A 12,160-nucleotide genomic window follows, 5' to 3' on the forward strand; every position below is an offset into this window, starting at 1 on the left:
ACATCGAGTCAGTGTGTTGCTGGTTCAACGTGGACAGGGTGGGTCACTGCAAATGGAGTAGCTGGAGCAGTTGGGAATACACAACAGGGTTGGTTAGCCAATCAGGTGTGGCTAGTATAAGTGGGGTCTACTCACTGGTCCTCACAACCACAGAGGCAGGGGCTCCATCTATGCCAGCCACATGGGCCCTCACGTGGACTGTGTACTCAGTATCTGGCTCCAGCCCATCCAGCTGAGCTTCTGTGGCCTCCCCAGAAACCAACTGAGATTTCTCTGGATCTGGGAACAAGGATGGAAAGGAGTTTCAGGACTAGCCAAACTCTAACACCCTTCATAAAGCTCTAGCTGGGCGCTGGTGGCTCATACCTGTAATCTTAGCTACTCAGGAGACTGACATCTGAGGATCATGGTTCAAAGCCAGCCGGGACTGAAAAGTCCCCCTGATACTCTTATCTCTAATTCTCTAAACCACTCAAAACCCAGAAGTGGAACTGTGGTTCAAGTGGTAGAACACGAGCCTTGAGCACAAAGAGGATCAGGGACAGCATCCAGGCCCTGAGTTCAAGTCCAAAACCAGAACAAGTCAAAAAAGAAAAAGAAAAAGTAACTCTAGCTAGGCATTGGCGGCTCACATCTGCAATCCTAGCTATTCAGGAGGCTGAGATCTGAGGATTACAGTAGGAAGACAGCCTGGGCACAAAAGTCTGTGAGACTTTTTTTTTTTTTGCAAGTCCTAGGGCTTAAACTCAGGGCCTGGGCACTGTCCTAAGCTTCTTTTGCTCAAGACTAGCACTCTACCACTCAAGCCACAGCACCACTTCCAGCTATTTCTGTGTATACGATACTGAGGAATTGAACCCAGGGCTTCATGCATGCTGGTAAGCACTCTACCACTGAGCCACATTCCCAGCCTTGTGAGATTCTTATCTCCAATGAACCACTAGGAAACCAGAAGTAGCACTGTGGCTCAAAATGATAGAGTACTAGCCTTGAGCAGAAAAGCTCAGCGCCCAGGCCCTGAGTTCAAGCCCCATGCTCAACAAAAGAAAGAAGGAAGGAAGGAAGGAAGGAAGGAAGGAAGGAAGGAAGGAAGGAAGGAAGGAAGGAAGGAAAGAAAGAAAGACTAGCCTCAATTCTACTTAGACCTGCTTCTCATAATCCTCCCAAATTCCAGTTTCCTACCTTGGCCTGAGCGCCAGGAAACTCTGTATCCTGTGGCACCAGGAACCCTGGTCCAGGCAATGGCAATTGATGAGCTGCCAGTCTGAGTAACATGGACTGTCCTCACTGGGCCCAGTGCATCTATGGACAGAAGCAATGGGAAATCTGATGGAGGAAGCTGATTGGGGCGAAGGGGGGGAGGGGGAGGCGGGGAGGCGGGGAGGCAGGTAGCAAGGACCACCTGATAAGGGAGGGCTTTGGAACCTAACAAGAGGCAGGGATCTGATGGAAGAAGCTAAGAAGAGGTAGTAAGTAGGTCAGATGGAGAATAAGTGGGGTTCTGACTGAAGGAATTTTGAGAGCAATCTGAGCTGGCAGATGCGTAAGGTCTGACAAAGGAGGGGGAATCTAATGAAAACATTCTTAGGAAGAGAGTGTATAAGTCCAACAAGATCTAGTTTACACCCACTCCAAAATAATTTTTTTGCCATTCCTCGGGCTTGAACTCAGGGCCTGGGCACTGTCCCTGAGCTTCTTTTGCTCAAGGCTAGCACTCTATCACTTGAGCCAAAGAACCATTTCTGGCTTTTTCTTTTTATGTAGTACTGAGGAATCGAACCTAGGGCTTCATGCATAATAAGCAAACACTCTACCACTAAGCTACACTCCTAGTAGCCATTCCCACCCAAAAATTTTTTAAGTGAGCCAAGTGACAGTGGTTTATGCTTGCAATCCTAATTACTCAGGAAGACTGGGATCTAAGGATCACAGTTCAGTCAGTCTAAGCAGAAAACTCAGTGAGACTCTTATCTCCAATTAACCACTAAAATGCAGGAAGTGGAGTGTGGCTCAGGTGTAGAACACCAGCCTTGAATGAAAACACTAAAGGAGATGGGCGCCGGGGGATCACACCTGTAATCCTAGCTACTCAGGAGGCTGAGATCTGAGGATCTCGGTTCAAAGCCAGCCTGAGCAGGAAAGGCCATGAGACTCCTATCTCCAATAAACCCCCAGAAAACCGGAAGTGGTGCTGTAGCTCAAGTGGTAGAGCGCTAGCCTTGTGCTGAAGAGCTGAGGGACAGTGCCCAGGCCCACAGTTCAAGCCCCATGACTGACAAAAAAAGAAAAAAGAAAACACTAAAGGACAGCATCCAAGCCCTGAGTTTCAAGCCTAGTACTAACACACACACACACACACACACACACACACACACACACACACACACACACACAAAGGTGGTAAGGGTATAAAAACTGTGTGTGGGAATTCAAGGGCAGAGACACTGGAGGTCTTAGGGAGAGAGAGATAAGAATCTGAAGAAGGGGAAGTTTATGGATGTGGAGGAAGGAAGCGGAGGCTCTCAGGGAGGCGGCACTGGTATGTCACGGGGGGAGGAGAGTGGGATTCTGGGGAGAACTGGGAGGCTGAGAGGGAAAGCTTGGGAGTTGGAAGGGAAATCAATGGCAGAGAACTAAGGGCCTGGGGCAGGAGCTGACCAGTTTGAGCCACGATAACCGCAGGAGGGCCCTCTTCTCTTCCTCGAAGTGCAGACACGGACACCTGGTAGGAGGTTCCAGGCTGCAGCTCCAGGATGTCTGTAGCACTAGAATCTGGAGGCACAGTCCGGCTGGACTCTGGAGCTGTGATCAGAAAGAAACATTCATCTCGTTCTGCCTGTCTCCTCAGTCCCCCCCATACTCTGATCATTTCCCCTTTAGCGATTCCCCACACACCCCACACTAACCACTGCCTGTCCTCCAGCTGATCCGAAATCCACTGGCTCCAGGAACAGGCCCCCAGGTGACCCTTATTCTCGTCGCATCTGAGGCTACAACCCGCAGTCCTGGGACAGCAAGTGGGGGTTCTGGCTCTAGGGGTTAAAGATAGGAGTCCGAGGTCAAGACCTGGGTAGTTATAAGTCAGACAATCTCCCCCTCTCCCCTCCCCCGCTCCCCGGCCCCAGCAATATAGTCCTCACCTCGGCGGATCGTGAGGACACTTGCACCTCCCTCCCGGTTACCCACACGAGCAGACACACGCACGGTGTAGGTAAGGCCAGGTCGAACATCGTCTAAGTCAAAGGCTGTCTGACTCCCAGGAAGCACCAGTGTCCGCTCAACCCCTAAGAGAGAAGACAAGGTTGGCAGGCAGAGGTTGGGAATATGGGATGGTAGCAGTTAGTGATGGGTAGGGAGATAGGATAAGAAAGTTCATGGCATCTGGCACTGGTGGCTCACGCCAGTCATCTTAGGTACTTGGGAGGCTGAGATCTGAGGATCGCAGCTCAAAGCCAGCCCAGAAAAGTCTGTGAGATTCTTTTTTTTTTTTTTTTTGTCAGTCGTGGGCCTGAACTCTGGGCCTGGACGCTGTCCCTCAGCTCTTCAGCTCAAGGCCAGCGCTCTACCACTTGAGCCACAGCGCCACTCCTGGCTTTTTCTGCTTATGTGGTGCTGAGGAATTGAACCCAGGGCCTCAGGCATGCGAGGCAAGCGCTCTACCACTGAGCCACCTTCCCAGCCCGTCTGTGAGATTCTTACTGCTAATGAATCACCAGGAAACGGGAAATGGCGCTGTGGCTCAAAGTGGTAGAGCACTGGCCTTGTGCAAAAAGAAGTTTAAGGATATGGCGGGTGCCGACGGCTCATATCTATAATCCTAGCTACTCAGGAGACTGAGATCTGAGGATCTGCCAGCCCAGGCAGGAACATCTGTCTGTGAGACTCTTAGCTCCAATAAACTCAGAAGAAGCCAGAAGTGGCAAGTGGCACTGTGGCTCAAGCACTAGAATGCTAGCCTTAAGCAAAAGAAACTCAGAGATAGTGCCTAAGCCCAGAGTTCAAGCCCCAGGACTGGTAAAAGAAAAAAAAAAGTTTAGGGACACCACTCAGGCACTGAGTTCAAGCCCCAGGACCAGCACACACACACACACACACACACACACACACACACACACACACACACACACACACACGCACACACAAAGACATGAGAAGTTATAGTTGTAACTAGTGTTGCAGGTCAGGGAGCTAGTGGTTGTGAAAAAGGGAAGGTGAAAACTATGGACAAAGATGGATGGATGGATGGCAGGCAGTATAGACAGAGGTAGATGAAGAGAGGTACTAGGGTAGGGGAGAGGGTAGACAGACCCTGAAATATTTCTTTTTTTTTTTTTTTTGTCGGTTGTGGGGCTTGAACTCTGGGCTTGGGTGCTGACCCTAGCTCTTCAGCTCAAGGCAAGTGCTCTACCTCTTGAGCCACAGCACCACTTTCAGTTTTCTAGTGGTTTATTGGAGATAAGAGTCTCATGGGCTTTCCTGCCTGGGCAGGCTTTGAACCATGATCCTCAGATCTCAGCCTCCTGAGTAGCTAGGATGACAGGCATGAGCCACTGGCACCCAGCTATACCCTGAAATATTTCTATGTCTAGGGCCTCATAGGAGGTACACAAGAGACTAGAAGGCTAAAGGGACCCAGTAGAAGGAATGGAAGGAGATGGTGGCGCAATTATACCCTGTGGGCTGGAACTTTAGTGCATGTGGATTTCCCTAGCAGGCTCCATCTTACCCTGAGTCCCTCGCACAGTGATGCGGTATTCAGAGGCACCGGGGACGGGGTTCCAGGTCACGCGTACCCGTTGTCCGGGCAGTTCAACTGCTTGTAAATCCATCACGACACTTACAGGCTGCTCTGGCCCTGTCAGAGAGGATGGCCCAGCATGGAGAGGCAGCCTGGAACCTCCATCTTTTCCTCAATCCCTTGGCCAGACCCACCCAGCTCTCACCAGTGGGGACCACGGCTGCAGGCGTGGCCACTTCTCGACCCTCCAACAGAGTGTAGAGCGTGAGGCGGTACTCAGTGCCTGGCTGTAGTCCATCCAGCTGGTAACGGGTCACATCAGAAGGCAGCATTACCTTCTGTGGTGGCTCTAAGCCTACAAGATGGCAGGGTCAGACAGGGCTAGCCAAAGCCACCAAAGGCTTGATTCATGGCCACCCAGTCCCTTCATCTGCACTGACCGCTCTCACGACGCCACTCCAGCCGGTAGCCACGGGCCTCAGGCACCAAGTTCCAGGAAAGCAGGATGGATGTGGGGCCCAAAATGGTGGGACGTAGGATCTGCTCCACAGAAGAGTCTGTCCCAGAGTACAAAGGACATCAGTGACCTCAACCCTGCTCTGCCCAATCACCCCAGCCTGGAGAAGAAAACACCCAGCCTTCTCTTACCCGTGCGAGCAGTCACGGAAGTGGCAGGTCCCATCCTATGGCCAAAGAAGGGGCTCACAGTCACCTCATAGTCCGTACCAGGCCTCAGATCACGCAGCAATGTTGACCCGTGTCCAGGGCCCAGTTCCTGCCGCAGGGTTGGCCCACCTACATTCGGGATTACAAGAGTGCTCAGGGACTCCACTACCATCTTGTCTGAGTCATAAGGGTCTTTGTTCAGCAGCCCGTACTTCGCACTTACCTCCAAGGGCCCGCCACGTCACACGGTAGCCAGTGGCACCTGGCACTCTCCGCCAAGCTACCAGGAGGCTGTGGGCTGTGGTATTCTGGATGGCCAACTCTAGGCCTTCTGTGGCAGCTGGAGGAAAGTCCCACCGAGGATTAGGAGAGTCAGGGGTGGGTTATGGGACTGGATGGTTATGGGGCTGGATGGTTAGGGAAATGGGGTTCAGAGGATGGGAGAATTGCTTACTGGTGCGAGCTGTCCCTCTCACGGCCTCCCCGATGCTGTTAGCATAGAGGGCAGACACCGTCACCTGATACTCGGTCAGTGGCCGGAGACCTTGTAGTTGCGTGCTGGTCTCACCAGCTGGGACATTCACCTGTCCAGGGGTCAGAGGTCACCTTATCTTGTTCCTTCCAAGTTCCCAGCCACCCATCATCTGTCCCTCCTGATGGTACCATCCCTTTACCTCCCGCCTCTCGCTTGGCAGTGGCTGGCCCAACCCAGTCAGAGGAGTATACTCAATTTTGTAGCCTGTCACTGGGCCACTAGCCGCTGTCCACTGTACTCTCAAGGATTGACTGGTTGGCTCAGACAGCACCAGATCTCGGGGGCCAGAGGTGGAGTCATCAGCTGTCAAGGGCGGGGCAAGGAAGGGTCACAGGTCAGGAGCACTGTGGGATGGCTTCAGCATTCCCACGCTGGGATTATAAGAAGGAAAAGAAGCAGGGCACACGCAGCAGTGTGGGCAGGGAGGGAACTCACGAGGCAGGGTCACAGGCACGCCACCAGCCGTAGTACACACTCTCCGGGAAATGAGAGGTAAGAGTGTTCTCAAAATGCTAAAGTCATTGACGAAGAAGAAGAAATCGCTGGTGGGCTGTGAAGCCACCCGCTTGAGCTCCTCAGGGTCCGCATTCTTGATTCCTGTATGGGATCAGTAAGATCCAATTGGTCCCATGTCCTCTGAATGGACTCTACCTACTCTGGCTGACCTTTCACCCTAGCTCAGTGCTTACCCACAGCAAATAGCTTGACCCCCTGCCCCTTGAGCTTCTGGGCAGCTGTGTCCACCAAGTCCTGGGACTTTCCATCGGTGATCAGGATGCAGACCTGGGAAAGTATAGGAGATCAAGTTAGGGCTACTGCTTTGAATACTTCATGAGGAATAACCAGGGTGAGATAGGGTAGTTTAGGAATAACCTTGGGAATGCCAGGCCGGTCCAGATGGGGCAAGAAGACATGGTCAGCTACGTGGAGAAGTGCAGCCCCTGTGCGGGTGTTGCCTCCCTTGTAGCTGAGCTCCCGGATGGCACGGATTGCATCGCTCCCCGAGCTAAGAGCATCTAGGCCAAATTCTGTCCTGATGAATAGCAAGAGGAAAGAAGGAGTAACAGGCAACAGGTTATGACTTCTTCCAGCTCTGGCCTTTAAAAGGTCTCTGGAAGACAGGTGCTGGTGGGCTCGTGCCTATCATATTAGCTCCTCAGGAGGCTGAGATTAGAGGATCACAGTTCAAAGCCAGCCTAGGCAGGAAAGTCTGTGAGACTCTTATCTCCATTTAACTACCAGAAAACCAGAAGTGGAGCTGTGGCTCAAAGTGGTAGAGTGCTAGCCTTGAGCAAAAGAGCTCAAGGATAGCACCCCAGGCCCTGGGTTCAAGTCCCATGATGACTACCACCATCAATAACACACACACATGCGTGTGCGCACGTGCGCGCACACACACACACACACACACACACACACAAGGCCTCGCAGTGTAATGACCCTTCAGAGTATTTTTGAACTCCTGTCCCCTACCACTGAACCTCTAAGTTTAACAGATTCTCTAGATGTACCTCTGTTTACCACCTGTAGCTGGGCTTGGGCAGGCCTAGAGCCCTTTGGTGTTTTTAGCCTAGAAAGACAGGATGCCTAGTTGAATAATGACAAGAGGAAGGGTCCAGTTGTAGGAAGGGAGATATTGGTCAGACTGGAAGCCCCCATTCCTGGTGTACAGAGCGGGGGGGTTGAGTGGTCAGGGTGCTAGAATATAGAGTCCAACAGATACTAGGCATCTAGGGCTTCTGGGGGGAATCTGGGACGACTCCTGGGCTCCCCACCTCCATTCAGATCAGAAAACACAGCTGCTTTGTGCTGAGGTTATTTCATGCACGGCATAAGCATTCTTCCACGTGAATCCTCTGTTGCCAGTTAAGGACCTGGCTGCTTGGGGGGGTGGTGGATGGGGTGGAGGAGGGTGCTCCTGGACTTTCCAAAGGCTGACTTGGGAAAGATAGATCCTGAGGATTTCTGGGCTCTCTGCCCTTGTCTAGAGAAGGGGTGTTGATGGGGTCTACGATCTTGTCCCCCACCTCCACCCCAGGGCCAATTACTCACTGTGGATCATCACTGTACTGCACTGTAGCAAAGCGTACGCCCTGGGCACTGGCTGCCCCAGAGAAAGGCAGCATGAGCCCCTCCAGGAAGCCCCGGACTTCACGGAAGTTATTGCGGCCAATGGATGAAGAACCGTCAAGTAAGAACACGATGTCGGCAGCATAAAGGCGCGTGCAGGTCACTGAAGCCAGGAGGGGAGATCAGGACCTTTTCTAAGACAACCCCCAACCCCCAACTCCCTCCAGGTACTGGGGAGTCCCCTGGAACTAAGGGTAGGGTGGAGAGTAGGTCATCTGCATGGATGTGGGACTGTCAGCCTCAGGGGCCTGGCCAGGAGTGACTTGGAGCAGGAGATAAAGCATGTGTCTGTGGGGGCCATAGCCCCAGTGGGATATGATAGGAAGTATTTGGGGAAACCCAGTGCAGAGTAGGAGAATCTGGGGCAGAGTTGGAAGTTAGTGACTAACTTAGAAGGAATAGGCAGGTGGGGTGAGAAGGCTGAAAGCTGAGTTTGAGCCAGAGATGACACAGGGTGACAGGGTGCAGTACCCCCAGATAGGTTCGTTCCTTAGCCATGCCCACCTCTCTCCCTGGGCTGGGCCCAAACTCGGGGCACCTCTGTCAGGATCCCGGCGCAGAGCACAGCCATCAGAAGCTGCAGCCTCATCCTGGATGATAGAAAAGATCAGCCAGGATCTCTGCCCCCGCACCTCCCCTGCCCCTGGGGCTTTGGCCGGTCTGAGCCAGGCCCTGTTGCCCCCACTGCACCCCGAAATTCCAGTCTTGCCTGCACCGCCGCTGCCCTCCTGCTCTCCGGCCGCCGCCGCCTCTGCCAGCCGCCCCGCTGCAAGCTGTAGTCCCGCCTACTGCCGGCACAGAAAGTCCCTGAGCCCAAGAGGTGGAGCAGCAGGCTGGGGCTCAGCCCGCCCTCACCCACCTCCTGGAGAGGTTGCCGCCCACCCCCTCCTCAACAAATATGATGCATTTAAGAGCCAAGGGTCCCCTTCTTATGACTTGCCCTTGCCCTGCTGCATGCAGCCTCTGACTCAGGCTCTTGACAGATGTTGAAGGTCACACAGCTGCTTTAAGTCAATGTGGCTAGGTTCCTGAGGACCAAAGGGTGGCAATGCCATGATAAGGAGGAGGCTACAGCTGGAGATGACTCAGCCACCCCCCTAACCCTGTAAGGGGGGGGGTGCCCAGACAAGCCCACAGGCCATGGGTCCCGACTTAAGGCCACTCCCGTGAATCAGACATCCTTCTGTCTAGCGGACCTCCTGTGCCCCACCCCAATGCCCTTGATGGGAAAGAGCAGCTCCCAACAAATGAGGAAGACCCTAGGCTATCTTAGGAAGATCAAGGGTCCCACTGGGCTGGATCTAAGTCATAGATGCTTCCCCTCTGTCCCCCCACCCCCCACCCAGGCCCTCCTTCCCTGGAGAGGGAAGCCAAGGAGGAAAGGATGTGTGTCATGTTTAAGCATACATGTTCATCCCAGGGCCTCTTACCCCATGCTTTGAGCGGTCCCAGGCAGATGCCATCCAGCTGTGTTTGCAAGGGAGGGGGTGTCCCTATGTTTGGGCCACCCACGATGACAACTCATCTCTCAGCAATTCACCTCCTACTGCCCAAGCCCTCACTGTTGGGCCGGGTCTCCCTCCCATCGCCCCCCCCCCCCCCCACCTAGATTCATTCTGGCTAGTAGGAGTCCTTTACATCAACTCTACTTGGTAGACTCTGTGTACCCAACTCCCTTACCCTTTCCCCACTGCCTCGAGGTTTCTATTCCTTTTATTTCACTACTGATCATTCTTTGATTGACATGTTACTGTGGACAGTCCCTCCTTCCCAATCCCACCAAGGTCAGGGCCGCTGCCCTGAGGAAATCTTTCTATATGCAGATTTGTTCATTAGGTGGACAATACCAAGGCAGAAAGAAACCCCCCAAGAAAAGCCAGCCTTCACTTGGACCCTGCCCTCTTTTATGTTCTTGCCTAGGTAATTCTGGACAGGCACAGAAAAGCACAAGCTAGGCATCGTGGTGCACTACTGTAATCTCAGTACTCGGGAAGATGAAAACAAGAAGATGGTGAGTTTGGAGTCCAATCTGATACAAAATAAGACCCTATCTCAAAAAGAAAACAAACAAGGAGCTGAGCATTGGTGGCTCACGCCTGTAATCCTAGCTACTCAGGAGGCTGAGGTCTGAGGACTGTGGTTCAAAGCCAGCCCAGGCAAGGAAAGTTCATGAGACTCTTATCTATTTAACCACCAGAAAACTGGAAGTGGTACTGTGGATCAAGCGGTAGAGGGCTCACCTTGAGCTGAAGAGCTGAGGGACAGTACCCAGGCCCAGTGTTCAAGCCCTCCATGACTGATTAAAAACACAAACATGGGCTAGGAGTGTGACTCACTGGTAGAGTGCTTGCCTAGAATGCATGAAGTCCTGGGTTCCACTCCTCAGTTCCACATAAGCAGAAAAAGCCGGAAGTGGTGCTGTGGCTCAAGTGGTAAGAGTGCTAGCCTCGAGCAAAAGAGGCTCAGGGACAGTGTGCAGGTCCCGAGTTCAAAGCCCAGGAATGGCAAAAACAAAACAAAACAACCTCAAAACACATCTATAGTCCCCATTGCTTCCGGGCCTGTTCCAATATACCTAGCCCTGGCAGCCACGCTCCCTTGGTGATCCACAGGCTGAGTGGAGAGATGGGAATGGTGGGAACTGTGACATATGTTTCCCTTGGATCATCTCAAGGGTCAGGCTCTTGTGTGGCCAGACCCACAGCTAGTGAGGTCCATCCAACGCTGACTAAATAGTCCTTTTGCCCGGGAAGGCTGGAGCTGCCCTCAGGTACTGCAAGGGTAGGTGGTAGTGAGCAGAGATGGCATGGACAATATGGACATGCCTTTAAGGGATGCAGGTTACTAAAGTACCCACAGAAAGGAGAGGTTGCTGTGGTGCGGGCATCACACACAAGGATGCTAGGAGAGGCTACTGGCAAGAAGCAAGGCTGGGATGAGTGCAGGTCTGCAGGTACTGAGTCTCTGGAGCAGGAGTGTGACTTGAGGGCACTGGCTGCAGCCTCCTGGCACAACCCTGGAAGTAAATGTCTACCTGTAGCATACCATCAGGACAATAGGGGTTCATTGAGTTCAAATCCCTCCCATACTTCCCAGACTGGCTTCAGTCACTAGCTGTCAAATGCCTGAGTCCCCATAGTAATAGTTCTCGATTCTGAACAAGTCATTTCTCTTCATAGTAACTTCCAGTGCACCTCAAGATGTCTTGAAGAAAGATCAAATACCCTGGCTTAGCTATGCAAGACTAGAGCTAGGAATGTGGCTTAGTGGTAGAGTGCTTGCCTAGCATGCATGAAGCCCTGGGTTCCATTCCTCAGTACCATAGAAAAGGCCGGAAGTGATGCTGTGGCTCAAGTGGTAGAGTGTTAACTTTAAGCTAAAAAAGCTGGACTGTCCCTCTTCCTCGCCCCCTAGCGCCCGCCCCCCCCCCCAAAAAAAAGAAATGCAAGACCACTCAGCACAGCTCAAGTTTTCCTATGTCCAGCATGTCTGTGGCATGTTTGTCCAGCATGTTTATGGTTAAGACACTGATAGGGGGGAGAAATCAAGTTCCATCCTCCAGAAGCTCGCTAGGAAGGCATCAGACTTGGCAGTTGTTCCCTGTACCTGGGTGCCACATCTGCAAGTAGCTAGGGTTAGGCCAGTCAGGGCTCTCACTGATGAACAGTATCTCTCCTTCCAGCCACACAGTAGGAAGCTGATCTGCCTAGTGTGCCAATCCTAGGCTTTGGAAGCCATCTGATAAATACCTATGGCAACAAGAAGGGATGAAGTCAAGGCACTGGGACAGAGTTTTAGCTACTTTTTAGGCTAGGATAATGGAGGAAAACTTCAGATTTCAACGAACCTTGTCCAAGGACCTCTGCTCACAGGAAAAAGGCCCTTCTACTTCCACTGGGCTCCCCAGGAATCTGGGTGTGGAGGGACGATAGGGGGTGCAGGAAAAGAGGCCTACTTGCTCCCCTGACTTAGGAAACAGAGCTCCAAGGCATGGCGTAAGGACGAAGCAACTGGGAGTTCCACTAGGTCCTGGCTGCCTCAGGAAGATGGGGAGGGGATCGGCAGGCCAACAGCTCAGGACTTGCCTGGGA

General features: G+C 52.7%; 1 protein-coding gene across 1 annotated transcript in view; it reads right to left on the minus strand.

The window, feature by feature from the left end:
• The window catches only part of Col7a1 (collagen type VII alpha 1 chain), a 46,279-nt gene extending 37,621 nt beyond the window's left edge, over positions 1-8,658 (minus strand). Inside the window, exons 1-17 of the mRNA XM_042665922.1 lie at positions 8,574-8,658; positions 7,992-8,172; positions 6,813-6,972; positions 6,629-6,722; positions 6,375-6,536; positions 6,079-6,242; positions 5,859-5,988; positions 5,628-5,744; positions 5,387-5,533; positions 5,179-5,295; positions 4,944-5,093; positions 4,727-4,855; positions 3,141-3,284; positions 2,907-3,032; positions 2,659-2,802; positions 1,183-1,302; positions 136-279 (exon numbers count right to left, since the gene is read on the minus strand). Of these exons, the coding sequence (XP_042521856.1) occupies positions 136-279; positions 1,183-1,302; positions 2,659-2,802; positions 2,907-3,032; positions 3,141-3,284; positions 4,727-4,855; positions 4,944-5,093; positions 5,179-5,295; positions 5,387-5,533; positions 5,628-5,744; positions 5,859-5,988; positions 6,079-6,242; positions 6,375-6,536; positions 6,629-6,722; positions 6,813-6,972; positions 7,992-8,172; positions 8,574-8,658 (2,314 nt within the window). The remainder of the gene's footprint in view (positions 1-135; positions 280-1,182; positions 1,303-2,658; positions 2,803-2,906; positions 3,033-3,140; positions 3,285-4,726; positions 4,856-4,943; positions 5,094-5,178; positions 5,296-5,386; positions 5,534-5,627; positions 5,745-5,858; positions 5,989-6,078; positions 6,243-6,374; positions 6,537-6,628; positions 6,723-6,812; positions 6,973-7,991; positions 8,173-8,573) is intronic.
• Positions 8,659-12,160: the final 3,502 nt, after the last annotated feature.

Source organism: Dipodomys spectabilis, unplaced genomic scaffold (genome assembly GCF_019054845.1).
Source record: "Dipodomys spectabilis isolate Male_0828 unplaced genomic scaffold, ASM1905484v1 ptg000360l, whole genome shotgun sequence".
NCBI lineage: Eukaryota > Metazoa > Chordata > Mammalia > Rodentia > Heteromyidae > Dipodomys > Dipodomys spectabilis.